This window comes from Notolepis coatsorum, assembly GCF_963971535.1.
Source record: "Notolepis coatsorum genome assembly, chromosome: 13".
Taxonomy (NCBI): domain Eukaryota; kingdom Metazoa; phylum Chordata; class Actinopteri; order Aulopiformes; family Paralepididae; genus Notolepis; species Notolepis coatsorum.
The window spans coordinates 75,215,202-75,227,270 of NC_140177.1; the positions used below are offsets into that span (position 1 = coordinate 75,215,202).

The window sequence follows — 12,069 nt, forward strand, 5'->3', positions numbered from 1 at the left end:
GTTAACCCCCAGGGTAAGGACAGGAAACAAGAGATGTTGACCCCCAGGGTAAGGACAGGAAACAAGATATGTTGACCCCCAGGGTAAGGACAGGAAACAAGAGATGTTGATCCCCTCACATGAGCAGTTTACACAGCTTGGATGCTGTGCAGTGCAAAATCAATGGGAGTTAGCAAACATTTTGAAGCAAATGTGTGAACAAGGCCTAAAGAGTAAGGAGCCGGAGGATGGAGAATGGGGAGAGGTGAGCTGAAAGGGTAGGAATCAATGCCCTCAAATTGTCCCAAAGGTGAAGACTCCCAGGGGATGGGAGGGCTGCCAGGAGGGAGGAGGGAGGAGGTTGAATCGGGAATTAAGATTCAGGAAGGAGGTCAGGAGAAGGTAGGGAGGGCAGGGAGGGAGAGGAGCCGGAGGAGAGGGGGTTGAGGCAATTATGGAGTAGATGGGAAATAAAGGGGAGGTACTGTATTAAGCAGGAGGAAAAAAGATGAATGAAGAGGAGAAAAGGATGGAGAAGGGGGAGTAAGCGGAGGGGAAGAGTGGAGTGGCTGGAAGGATGCCCGGTTTTAGTTAGTGAATCCTAATATCAATAGCTGACAGGAAATATGTGTGGGCCCAAGCTGTTCCCCTAGCAACAATGGAATTCCACTAAAAAGGTCTATACTTGCGTTGTGTCCTCAGTAACCAGTAACACAGTCTCTACCATTTCACCTCCAGGGATGAGGACTATTGGGGTGGTCACCAAGCTGGACCTGATGGACGAGGGGACGGATGCCAGGGATGTGCTGGAGAACAAGCTGCTGCCACTGAGAAGAGGTGTGTGTGTGTGTGTTAACTTTCTATTTTTCTCTTTATCTCTTTCTATTAGTCTCTCTCTCCCTCTCTCTCCCCCTCTCCCTCTGTTTATTAACTCTGTCTTTCCCTAGATTGCAATCTGCAGTGGTTGATTATTCCCATTGCCTCCTGTCCTTGTTTTTCTGGATATCTGGTTATCTTGTCATCCCTGCCCCGCCCCCCCTATCTCTCTCTCTCTCTCTCTCTCTCTCTCTCTCTCTCTCTCCCCCCCCCCACTCTCTCTCTCTCTCTCTCTCTCTCTCTCTCTCTCTCCCCCCCACTCTCTCTCTCTCTCTCTCTCTCTCTCTCTCTCTCTCTCTCTCTCTCTCTCTCTCTCTCTCTCTCTCTCTCTCCCTCCCTCTCTCTTTCTCTCCCCCCCCCCCCCTCACTCTCCCTCATGGTGGTCATCCATCATTTCTCTCACCGTGGATGTGTGTTCATTGATTTCCAGGTTACATCGGGGTGGTGAATCGCAGTCAGAAGGACATCGATGGGAAGAAAGACATCAAGATGGCCTTGGATGCCGAGAGGAAATTCTTCCTGTCCCACCCGTCCTACAGACACTTGGCCGAGAAAATGGGCACCCCTCGCCTGCAGAAAGTGCTCAATGAGGTAACGATAAATCTCACACTCAGTGCTCTTCCAAATCCTCCTTGCGTAATTTCAACGTGGAATTAAGGAATATCAAAATAAAAGCACACGTTGTGGAATATTTATTAGAACATTTTATTACAGCACTATGTTATCAATACACATTTATAAAACAAGTCAAATCCGCGACCCCACTGTCACCTACCCACAACCCCACTTTGGGTTGCGACCTGTAGTTTGAGAACCGCTGACTTCCAGTATGTGTGTGGTGCTGGTGTCACTCCCCTGTGTGACACAGGACTGTCAATAGGTGAGGTAGAAATCAGTTTTATGAGGCTATCTTTAGTTCAGAATCAGAATCATGTTTATTAAGTGCTTGCATACAAGGGGTTTGTCTCAGAGCTTGCTCACACAAAGGGGACGGGGAAAAAACAACTAGAGTCAAAGAAGTCAAAGAAGAATGTAAAAAATTAAATATGAGCGGTGCCAGTATAGTAGTAGGAGCTTAATAAACTTTATCTGAGAGGTGACAGTATGCAGTATTAGTAGTCACTTCCTCCTCTCCATCTCCACTATATGTGCTCTGTGCTTCGTGCCGTTTGTCGGACTATACTCAAATCAACTCGATATGGATCTAATCAGTGGATCGCATATTTTCGTCAAGAAAGCGGAATGAGGCTAACCCTCTCTGCCTCTTGGGACTTTTCAATCGGGCTACCAACTTGAAGACATGGAAGACATTTGGATTATCTTTTGGATTGCAATAAGAAGATTTTGGATCTGTTTACCGCGCGCAGGACCTACCAAACCTACCTAACAAAGCTCTCCCAATCTAATCTGAGAGGTGACAGTATATACAGTATTATGAGCTTATTAAATACAATATGAGAGGTGACAGTATATACAGTATTATGATCTTATTAAATACAATCTGAGAGGTGACAGTATATACAGTATTATGAGTTTAATAAATAGAATATGAGAGGTGCCAGTTAATACAGTATTAGTATAATAAATATAATCTGAGAGGTGACAGTATATACAGTATTAGGAGCTTAATAAATACAATCTGAGAGGTGACAGTATATACAGTATTAGGATATTAAATACAATCTGAGAGGTGACAGTATATACAGTATTATGATCTTATTAAATAAAATCTGAGAGGTGACAGTATATACAGTATTATGAGCTTATTAAATACAATCTGAGAGGTGACAGTATATACAGTATTATGAGCTTATTAAATACAATCTGAGAGGTGACAGTATATACAGTATTAGGATCTTATTAAATACAATCTGAGAGGTGACAGTATATAGAGTACAGTAGTATATAGAATATGTACAGAGGTAGAGGCGTTGCAGTTGTAAGGTGAGGGTTGATGTGTGGACTACAGTTCAGTTGTTAATGAGGACCACAGCTCAAGCGAAAGAACTGTTCCACTGTCTCGTTGTTTTATACATCATGGTCTCTTCCCTGAGGCGAGAGCTTGAAAGATGTGGTGACCAGGATACAGTATATGAGGGATGGGCGATGATCTTGTTGGCATGCCTCCTGGTCCTGGTTGGGTTGTCCTGGAGGGTTGGCAGGTTGCAGCTGATCATTATTTCTGCTGTCCACATGACGTGTCTCAGTTTGGCATTGCCTCCAGTGCTGGCTGATCTGAACCAGGCTGTTGTTTATTAATGAGCTAATGTAGTACACCAATCAGTCAGGCATTCCACATGCTGTCTGGGTATTTATTGGATCAGTAGTTTATGGCTTCCTCCTTGACCTAAGATCACACAAAGCAGCCCTGTATCACCAATTTGCCTATTGTTTGTCCAAGGGAAGCAACAGTTGTGATTGGAGGACCAAGAAAAGAGGACAGAGCTTGAGATATAGGTCAATCATCTACTGTACCTTTTCAAACTGGACAAGGAAAAATCCCCTTACGACCCAAAAAACCCATAATAACATAATCTCCTTAGCGACGTCACGCATGATGATAACGTATTTAATATTTGCCTGGCTGGCGGTTGTGTTTCCATAGCAACTGACCAACCATATCCGGGACACACTGCCGGCATTCCGCAGTAAGCTGCAGTCGCAGCTGCTGGCACTGGACAAGGAGGCAGAGGAATACCGGGGATACCGACCTGATGATCCGTCCCGCAAGACCAAGCAGCTGCTGCAGTCCGTATCAATTTCTGTCATTTTTAACACAATTCACTCCCAAGACTGGGGTCAATTCACTTTCAATTAAATTAATTAAGGATTGATAAGACATTAATTTACTTGCTGATGATGAAACATTAATTCACTATAATGTACTTGTATTATAGGTTGGGTAGGCTACACAACCGTTTATGTCAAAGGTCTTTTCAGTAAGATAATCTGTTTCCTTTGATTTGTGAATTGATCCCGCTTCTGATTCACTCATTCAAAGAAAGCCATAATAGTACGTGACCTGGACTTACATTCATCTTGATGTACTGCACACAGAGGATCAAAGCCATGTTTGACATGTTTTATTATTATTATTATTCTTTAAATCTTTCGGTTGTTTTGCAGGATGGTGCAGCAGTTCTCCGTGGACTTTGAGAAGAGGATCGAGGGTTCTGGAGACCAGGTGGACACGGTGGAGCTGTCTGGCGGAGCCAAAATCAACCGCATCTTCCACGAGCGCTTTCCATTTGAGCTGGTCAAGGTGATGGAGCAGACCTGGCAGGCCGCCAACACTCCCCTGTCTCCTTCTGTCTCCTTCTGTTGGCTGTTACCCCGCCCCCCCCCACCTCACCCACACACACACCCACGCACACACACACACACACACACACACACACACACACACACACACACACACACACACACACACACACACACACACACACACACACACACACACACACACACACACACACACACACACACACACACACACACACACACACACACACATACACACACACACACACACACTCTCACCTTCAGCTTGATTCCCCCATGTCATATACTGAAGTTCTCCTGCTGAGTCATTCTCTTTCTGCATCCTATAATATGTACTGTAACAGCACACTTACAATACTTGAAATCTATTAGAAGGATAAACCCCTTGAGATATGCTATCTCGTTTTCGAGGGGGTCCTTAACATAGGATACAAGACATACAATACAATACAATATCATATAATATAATATAATACAGTATAGTACAATGCATTACAATACAATAAATTAAGTTATATTTTATTACGTAATCCCCGTACTACGGATGTATCCAAATCTGGATATTGTATTTGAGGAAGCCCGGATAATGTGGTGGAAACAGATATTTCTTCGACCCAATGTTGCTTGTTATTATTTGGATTTGGAAAGAAAGAAAGTCAGTCAGTCAGCCAGCTCCATGTAGAGTTCTCATAGCCTCTATCTGATGTTACACAGGCAGAGAGAGGGGGGGGGGGGGGGGGGCACCAGATCCATGTAGAGTTCTCATAGCCTCTATCTAATGTTACACAGGCAGAGAGAGGGGGGGGGGGCACCAGATCCATGTAGAGTTCTCATAGCCTCTATCTAATGTTACACAGGCAGAGAGAGGGGGGGGGGCACCAGATCCATGTAGAGTTCTCATAGCCTCTATCTAATGTTACACAGGCAGAGAGAGGGGGGGGGCACCAGATCCATGTAGAGTTCTCATAGCCTCTATCTGATGTTACACAGGCAGAGAGAGGGGGGGGGGGGGGGGGGCACCAGATCTATGTAGAGTTCTCATAGCCTCTATCTGATGTTACACAGGCAGAGAGAGGGGGGGGGGGGGGGGGGCACCAGATCTATGTAGAGTTCTCATAGCCTCTATCTGATGTTACACAGGCAGAGAGAGGGGGGGGGGGGCACCAGATCCATGTAGAGTTCTCATAGCCTCTATCTGATGTTACACAGGCAGAGAGAGGGGGGGGGGGGGGGGGGGCACCAGATCTATGTAGAGTTCTCATAGCCTCTATCTGATGTTACACAGGCAGAGAGAGGGGGGGGGGGCACCAGATCCATGTAGAGTTCTCATAGCCTCTATCTAATGTTACACAAGCAGAGAGAGGGGGGGGGCACCAGATCCATGTAGAGTTCTCATAGCCTCTATCTAATGTTACACAGGCAGAGAGAGGGGGGGGGGGGGCACCAGATCCATGTAGAGTTCTCATAGCCTCTATCTAATGTTACACAGGCAGAGAGAGGGGGGGGGGGCACCAGATCCATGTAGAGTTCTCATAGCCTCTATCTAATGTTACACAGGCAGAGAGGGGGGGGGGGGGCACCAGCTACGCACGGCTGCTAGCTGTATCTGGATCTCTGGGACCTGCTGGACCCGACTCTATTCGGGCCAGAGTGCTGTCAGATGGACTCAGACCTCATGATCTTGAGCAGTGTGTGGGGATGGCTGTTATAATAAATTGTCATAAGAAAACGTTTGTCTTACCTGATAACATCAGCCTTCCCCTGGGGCTGCCTGCGCGATGCATCGTGTTAAATTCATCCATCTTTGCCAAGAAAGTGGCTCTGTAATAAAAAATTTAATAAAACAGATCCCCATTGTCGTCTGATTGAAACAGCTTTTGACTTTTGCTAATCCATTCGTTAGTGCTCAGTCCACTTGCTGTCATGAAACATTAGTTTGGGACTAGCTGGCACGCTACGCTGTTCTGAGTTGACGACAATTATTCCCAAATGATGACTAGGCAGCACGACTTGTTTTTACAATCAGTTTTGTTGCCTCCTGCCGTCCTCTTTGATGTCATCCTGTATTAGCCTCACACGCCAGAAAAAGGCAAATCCTGTATAATCGTATGTGTTGAATGTATAGCTAATAACAAACAGACAACTTCAACTGTTTGTCTAGGCCAGGGGTCAGCAACCTTTACTATCAAAAGAGCCACTTTTCCCCCGTCCCACAAAATAAAATGCTCAAGGAGCCGCACAACCTATTTACCCTTAAAATGAAGATAGTTTCAAGTTCAAGTTTCAAGTTTCTTTAATAGTTGTCATACAGAAGTACAGAATACTTTCATACAAAATGCTTCTCACTGTTACGCTCCAGAGACTGTGCTAGACAAGATAGTATCAAATAACATAGTATAGCATGTAATTTAGAAGAAGAAAATGAGGTCACAGTGTTCGGTATAGACATATGTACAATGTTCTGAGTTACCATATAATATACAATACTATGCAGTGTACTAATGTACAGTACTATATAGTGCAAAGCAGAAATGGGATGAGGTACAATTTAGGTACAATTTACAGTAAGGTGTACGAGTTGTAGTGCAATCCTTCATCAATAAATATAAAGTGTGGGGAGTGGGTGCTACAGTGTGTTTGTTTAAAGTGGGTGTGTGCTATAAAGTGTGTGGAGTGGGTGCTACAGTGTGTTTGTTTAAAGTGAGTGTGTGCGTGTGGATGTGTGTGCTATGTGCGTTTGGTGGTTGTTGTTGTGTAGTGTTCATTGTTCGTTTAGCAGCCTGATGGCCTGGGGATAGAAGCTTCTTCTGAGTCTTTCTGTGCTCGCCTTGAGACTCCGGTATCGCTTGCCTGACCGCAGCAGTTCAAAGAGGCAGTTGTTCGGGTGACTGGAGTCTTTAATGATTCTCTTAGCCTTGCCCTTGCAACGCTTGTTGTAAATGTTCTGGAGGGTGGGGAGCCCCCCTCCAATTGTGCGTTCGGCTGAACGTGTCACTCTTTGTAGTCTGCTTCGGTCTTGTGCAGTGCTATTCCCAAACCAGGAGGTGATGTTGCCGGTCAAGATGCTCTCTATTGTACATGAGTAGAAGTTCTTAAGGATCTTCTGACTGACTTGGAACTTCCTTAGGCGCCTGAGGAAGTAGAGGCGTTGTCGTGCCTTCTTCACAACACTGTCAATGTGTGTGGTCCATGTCAAGTCCTCGGATATGTAGGCTCCGAGGTACTTAAAGCTGTTGACTCTCTCAACCGGTGCCCCGTCGATGCTGAGGGGGCTGTAGTCCTTGACCCCCGACCTCCTGAAGTCCACAATCATCTCCTTTGTTTTGCTGACGTTCAGGGAGAGGCTGTTTTCCTGGCACCATCCCGCCAGGACCTTGACCTCTTCCAGGTAGGCCCTCTCGTCATTGGCAGAGATCAGGCCCACCACCACTGTGTCGTCAGCAAATTTGATGATTGTATTGCTACTCCGCTGAGCCACACAGTCGTGTGTGTACAGGGAGTAGAGGAGGGGACTCAGAACACAGCCCTGGGGGGCCCCTATGTTGAGGGTGATGGATGAGGAGGTGCAGTTGCCTGCTCTCACCACCTGGGGTCTGCCAGTCAGGAAGTCCAAGACCCACTGGCAGAGGTCATAGTTCAAGCCCAGGTCCCTGAGCTTGGCTATGAGTATGGAGGGGACTATGGTATTGAATGCCGAGCTGTAGTCGATGAATAGCATTCTCACATAGTTCCCCTGCCTCTTGTCCAGGTGTGATGCTGCTGTGTGCAGCACATGGGCTATGGCGTCCTCCGTGGACCTGTTGGGGCGGTATGCAAATTGCAGGGGGTCCATGTTGATGGGGAGGGAGGAGCAGATGTAGCCCTTTACTAGCTTCTCAAAGCACTTCATGGCTATGGAGGTGAGAGCTACAGGGCGGTAGTCGTTGAGGCAAGCAGGCTTGGATTTTTTGGGTACAGGGATAATAGTGGACTTCTTCAGGCAGGTGGGGATGACAGCCTGTTCTAAGGACAGGTTAAATATGTCAGTGAATACTGGGGCCAGTTGGTCGGCACAGACTTTTAGGACGCGGCCGGGGATGCCGTCCGGACCTGCTGCCTTCCTGATATTCACTTTTTTAAAGGTCCGCCTCACCTCATGCTCTGTTACCCTGAACACTGCGCCTCCATCAGCAGCCGACCCCCCCCCCCCCCCATTGCCGTGGCTTGTGAGCTGGTGTTGTTATTACCAGCATCAAACCTCGCATAGAAGGTATTGAGGTCATTTGCTAAGGAGATGTCACTGTTCAGTTTGAGGGAGGCGCCTTTGTAGTCTGTCATCGTTTTGAGCCCCTGCCACATAGCTCTAGAGTCAGCTTGTTCAAACTGGAGTTAAATTTGATCCCTGTAGCGCCGTTTGGCCTCTGACACTGTCCTCCTTACGTTGTATCGCGCCACCTTGTGGTCATTCATGTTGCCTGCCACTAGGCCGTCGTTGTATGCTTTGGTGCGCTCTCTCAGAGCTTCACGGACGGATTTGTCTACCCAGGGTTTTTGATTTGGGTAAACTCTCATTTTGGTAGTGGGGATTGTTTCTTCCACCAAAGTACAAACATAGTCCAGCACTGTCTCCGTGTAGACATTAATGTTATCTGTGTCGCGGAACACATTCCAGTCTGTGCAGTGAAACGCAGACTGGAGCGTCTCCTCTGACGTCAAATCCCATTTCTGCACCTCTCGCGAGACTACAGGAGTACTTTTGATTCTCTGTTTGTACATTGGTGAAAGAAAGATGGACGCGTGATCTGATTTACCAAAGCCACTATCAGAACACTAACTAACAGTGTATAACGTTTTATATATCCCCAAGCATACCCCACATTTAGCATAAAACGCCTGACAATTGCATACCCAAAGTAATTTGCGATTTATTATACTTTATACTTATAGCACACAGTTTGTTGCATTAATGGGATTATAAAGCAACAAAAAGAAAAATTTTGACTTTTTATTGCTGTTTTTACCTGTTATAACAAAGGGAAACCTCAAACTCTTATGAAGAGGAGAAGAAAGACTACCATGTGTAGACCTATTTTTTAATAAAACACAGAAGAGGAGAAAAAACACTGGTGTCTGTAGACCGACTTTGAAATAAAACCCTGAACTATGCAGCTCTATTAGAGTCCTTCCCTTATTTGTGGAAAATCTATAAAATAAAAAGTACGTTTTTCGTTGTTCGCAAATTTTGCACCACATATCAGGCATACAGGTAAGCCTTTTGTTGACTAAATATCTTAGTTGATGAAATATTTTTTCATTTCAGTGTCACAGTATGACATCGATCCCCAAAATAAGAGAGAAAAAATGTATAAAAAAAAGTTAAATTTTTTTTTATATTTTATTTAATTGTATTTTATTTTTGGGGCCAGGGAGCCGCAGCTGATTGGCTAAAGAGCCGCAGGTTGCCGACCTCTGGTCTAGGCTATGATTGCTCATTGCAAAACGACTGACCCTTCTATGTAGAAAGATAAAAACAGAATGGGTCACAGAGCCCCAACTTTCTCTTGAAAGTTATTCAACACTGGGAGACAATTGCAATATTTTCTACTACAAACATTTCTATGACAACAGTGATCGGTCTTCTTAAACCAGATATGAAACATTAAACAGACATTTGCAAGTGACTTCCGGTAAGAACCACACCCACTTCCGGCCTTCTATCCGACTACAGATACAGAGACAGATCATTTTGTTGGTTGAACAGATACAGATAATGACATCCCTACACACCCCTACCTTGAACGCATGTGTTTTTGGTGTGTAGGGATGTCAACCGGAGCATCTGGAGAAAACCCACACAAACACAGGGAGAACATGGAAACTCCATGCGGAAAGGCCCCCCACCGGGTTCAAACCTGGGACCTTTTTGCTGTGAGGCAACAGTGCTAACCTCTGCGCCACCGTGACTCCCAAATGCTGTACAATACAATACAGTACAGTACAATAGGCCGACAATACAATACAATACAACTAAACTGTCCACGGGAGATGGACATGTGGCGTTGGCCACATCTAGGACACAAAACACATACATTAATCTCATACGAAATTACGAACACATTCAACCCACATTCTTGGTTACCTATAGGCAGGACCAGTCTATAAATACTTTCATCGTCTCCTCTTTTCTGCTCACCTGTCAGTACACAGTCTCTCTCTCGCCCTCCATCATCTCTCTCTGCCACTTTATCTTTCTCCCTTCTCTCTAAATTTTCTTCTCCCTTGCTCTCTCTTTTCTCATTCCCTTCTCACTCTAATTTCTCTCTCCCTCTACGTTTTCTCTAATTCCTCTCTTCTCTCTCTCTCTCTCTTCTCTCCTCCTCTCTCTCTCTCTCTCTCTCTCTCTCTCTCTCTCTCTCTTCTCTCTCTCTCTCTCTCTCTCTCTCTCTCTCTCTCTCTCTCTCTCTCTCTCTCTCTCTCTCTCTCTCTCTTCTCTCTCTCTCTCTCTTCTCTCTCTCTCTCTCTCTCTCTCTCTCTCTCTATATATATATAATATCTCTCTCTATTTTCTCTCTCTCTCTTCTCTCTCTCTCTCTCTCTCCTCTCTCTCTCTCTCTCTCTCTCTCTCTCTCTCTCTCTCTCTCTCTCTCTCTCTCTCTCTCTATCTCTCTCTCTCTCCTCTCTCTCTCTCTCTCTCTCTCTCCTCTCTCTCTCTCTCTCTCTCTCTCTCTCTCTCTCTCTCTCTCTCTCTCTCTCTCTCTCTCTCTCTCTTCTCTCTCTCTCTCTCTCTCTCTCTCTCTCTCTCTCTCTCTCTCATACCCTCAGAATGGAGTGTGATGACAAAGATATGCGTCGGGAGATAAGCTATGCCATCAAGAACATCCACGGCATCAGGTGGGTGTTTGCTGACCTCCTCTGTGCTGTGCCATTGCCACTACATACAGTAATCCACCTCCTTCACCAGTAGGCATGCAATTCCACCAGTACCACTTTTCACTGTCAGGCACTGATTCTGATTCCTAAACTTTAAGGAATGCCAACATTATGAGAAATGCTCGTACCGTTTTCTCCAGAGTCATACAAGAAGATATATACCAATTTCGTCTTTGTGCGTTCAGTAGAAAGCTACCCGGCTGCAAGCTAGCCTAGTTTAGCACAAATTAATGGAAGCAAATATGGACCACTAGCCCAGCTGTTGGCCAAAAACACCTCCCCCGAGTTTTAAGCTAGGCTAATGGTCCTAAACCAATAGCAGTGAAAACTCAGTGAAGCTTTTTATCTTCAAACAGTGTTTCCAGAGATCCAATTTCCTCTGAGGACTGTTTCTTTTGTTATGAAGTTATGAAAATATATTTACTTCCTCTGACTCAAAACTACACAGTGCACCTTTAAGTGTGGTCAGATACAGAGTACCGATCCAATCCATTACTTTTACTGCATAATACAGGCTAGTATAGGCCTACTCAGATTATACTATACTTTATATTGGGAAACATATTGAGGTCCAAGATCTAATATATATTATGTGTCACAAATGCATTGTTGCTTTGATTTCTACCTCTTAGATTTTAGTACTGGTGAAATTTATTAATGAATAAATGATCATTGCATTTGTATAGCACTTTTCTAGACACTCAAAGCACTTTACAATGTATGGTGGAAATTGACTCCTTCACCACTACTGTGTAGCACCCAACCTTGGGCTGCAGGCTCAATGGCTGCCATTCACTGGCACCAGGCACGCATCACACTACACAATGGCTGAAAGGCTCAGGGGACAGGGTATTAATATCAGCCAATCAAGGGGGAGGGATTATTAGGTGGCCTTGACGTCAGAGACCAGATTGGGAATTTTGGCCGGGAACGTCGGGGAACCCCCTGCTCTTTGCGATAGATGCTAGACCAAATTCAATCTGGACCTCGGTGTAACGTCTAATCCGAAGGACTGGAAATACC

At 45.3% G+C, this 12,069-nt stretch overlaps 1 protein-coding gene across 1 annotated transcript in view; it reads left to right on the top strand.

Moving 5' to 3' along the window:
* LOC311239406 (dynamin-2-like) overlaps nucleotides 1-12,069 on the top strand; it is a gene marked incomplete at both ends in the record, with an annotated part of 43,984 nt that overhangs the window by 12,432 nt on the left and 19,483 nt on the right. The window contains 5 exons of the mRNA XM_084327710.1: nucleotides 718-816; nucleotides 1,286-1,446; nucleotides 3,461-3,603; nucleotides 3,982-4,117; nucleotides 10,940-11,035. Coding sequence (XP_084183836.1) covers nucleotides 718-816; nucleotides 1,286-1,446; nucleotides 3,461-3,603; nucleotides 3,982-4,117; nucleotides 10,940-11,035 — 635 coding nt within the window. The remainder of the gene's footprint in view (nucleotides 1-717; nucleotides 817-1,285; nucleotides 1,447-3,460; nucleotides 3,604-3,981; nucleotides 4,118-10,939; nucleotides 11,036-12,069) is intronic.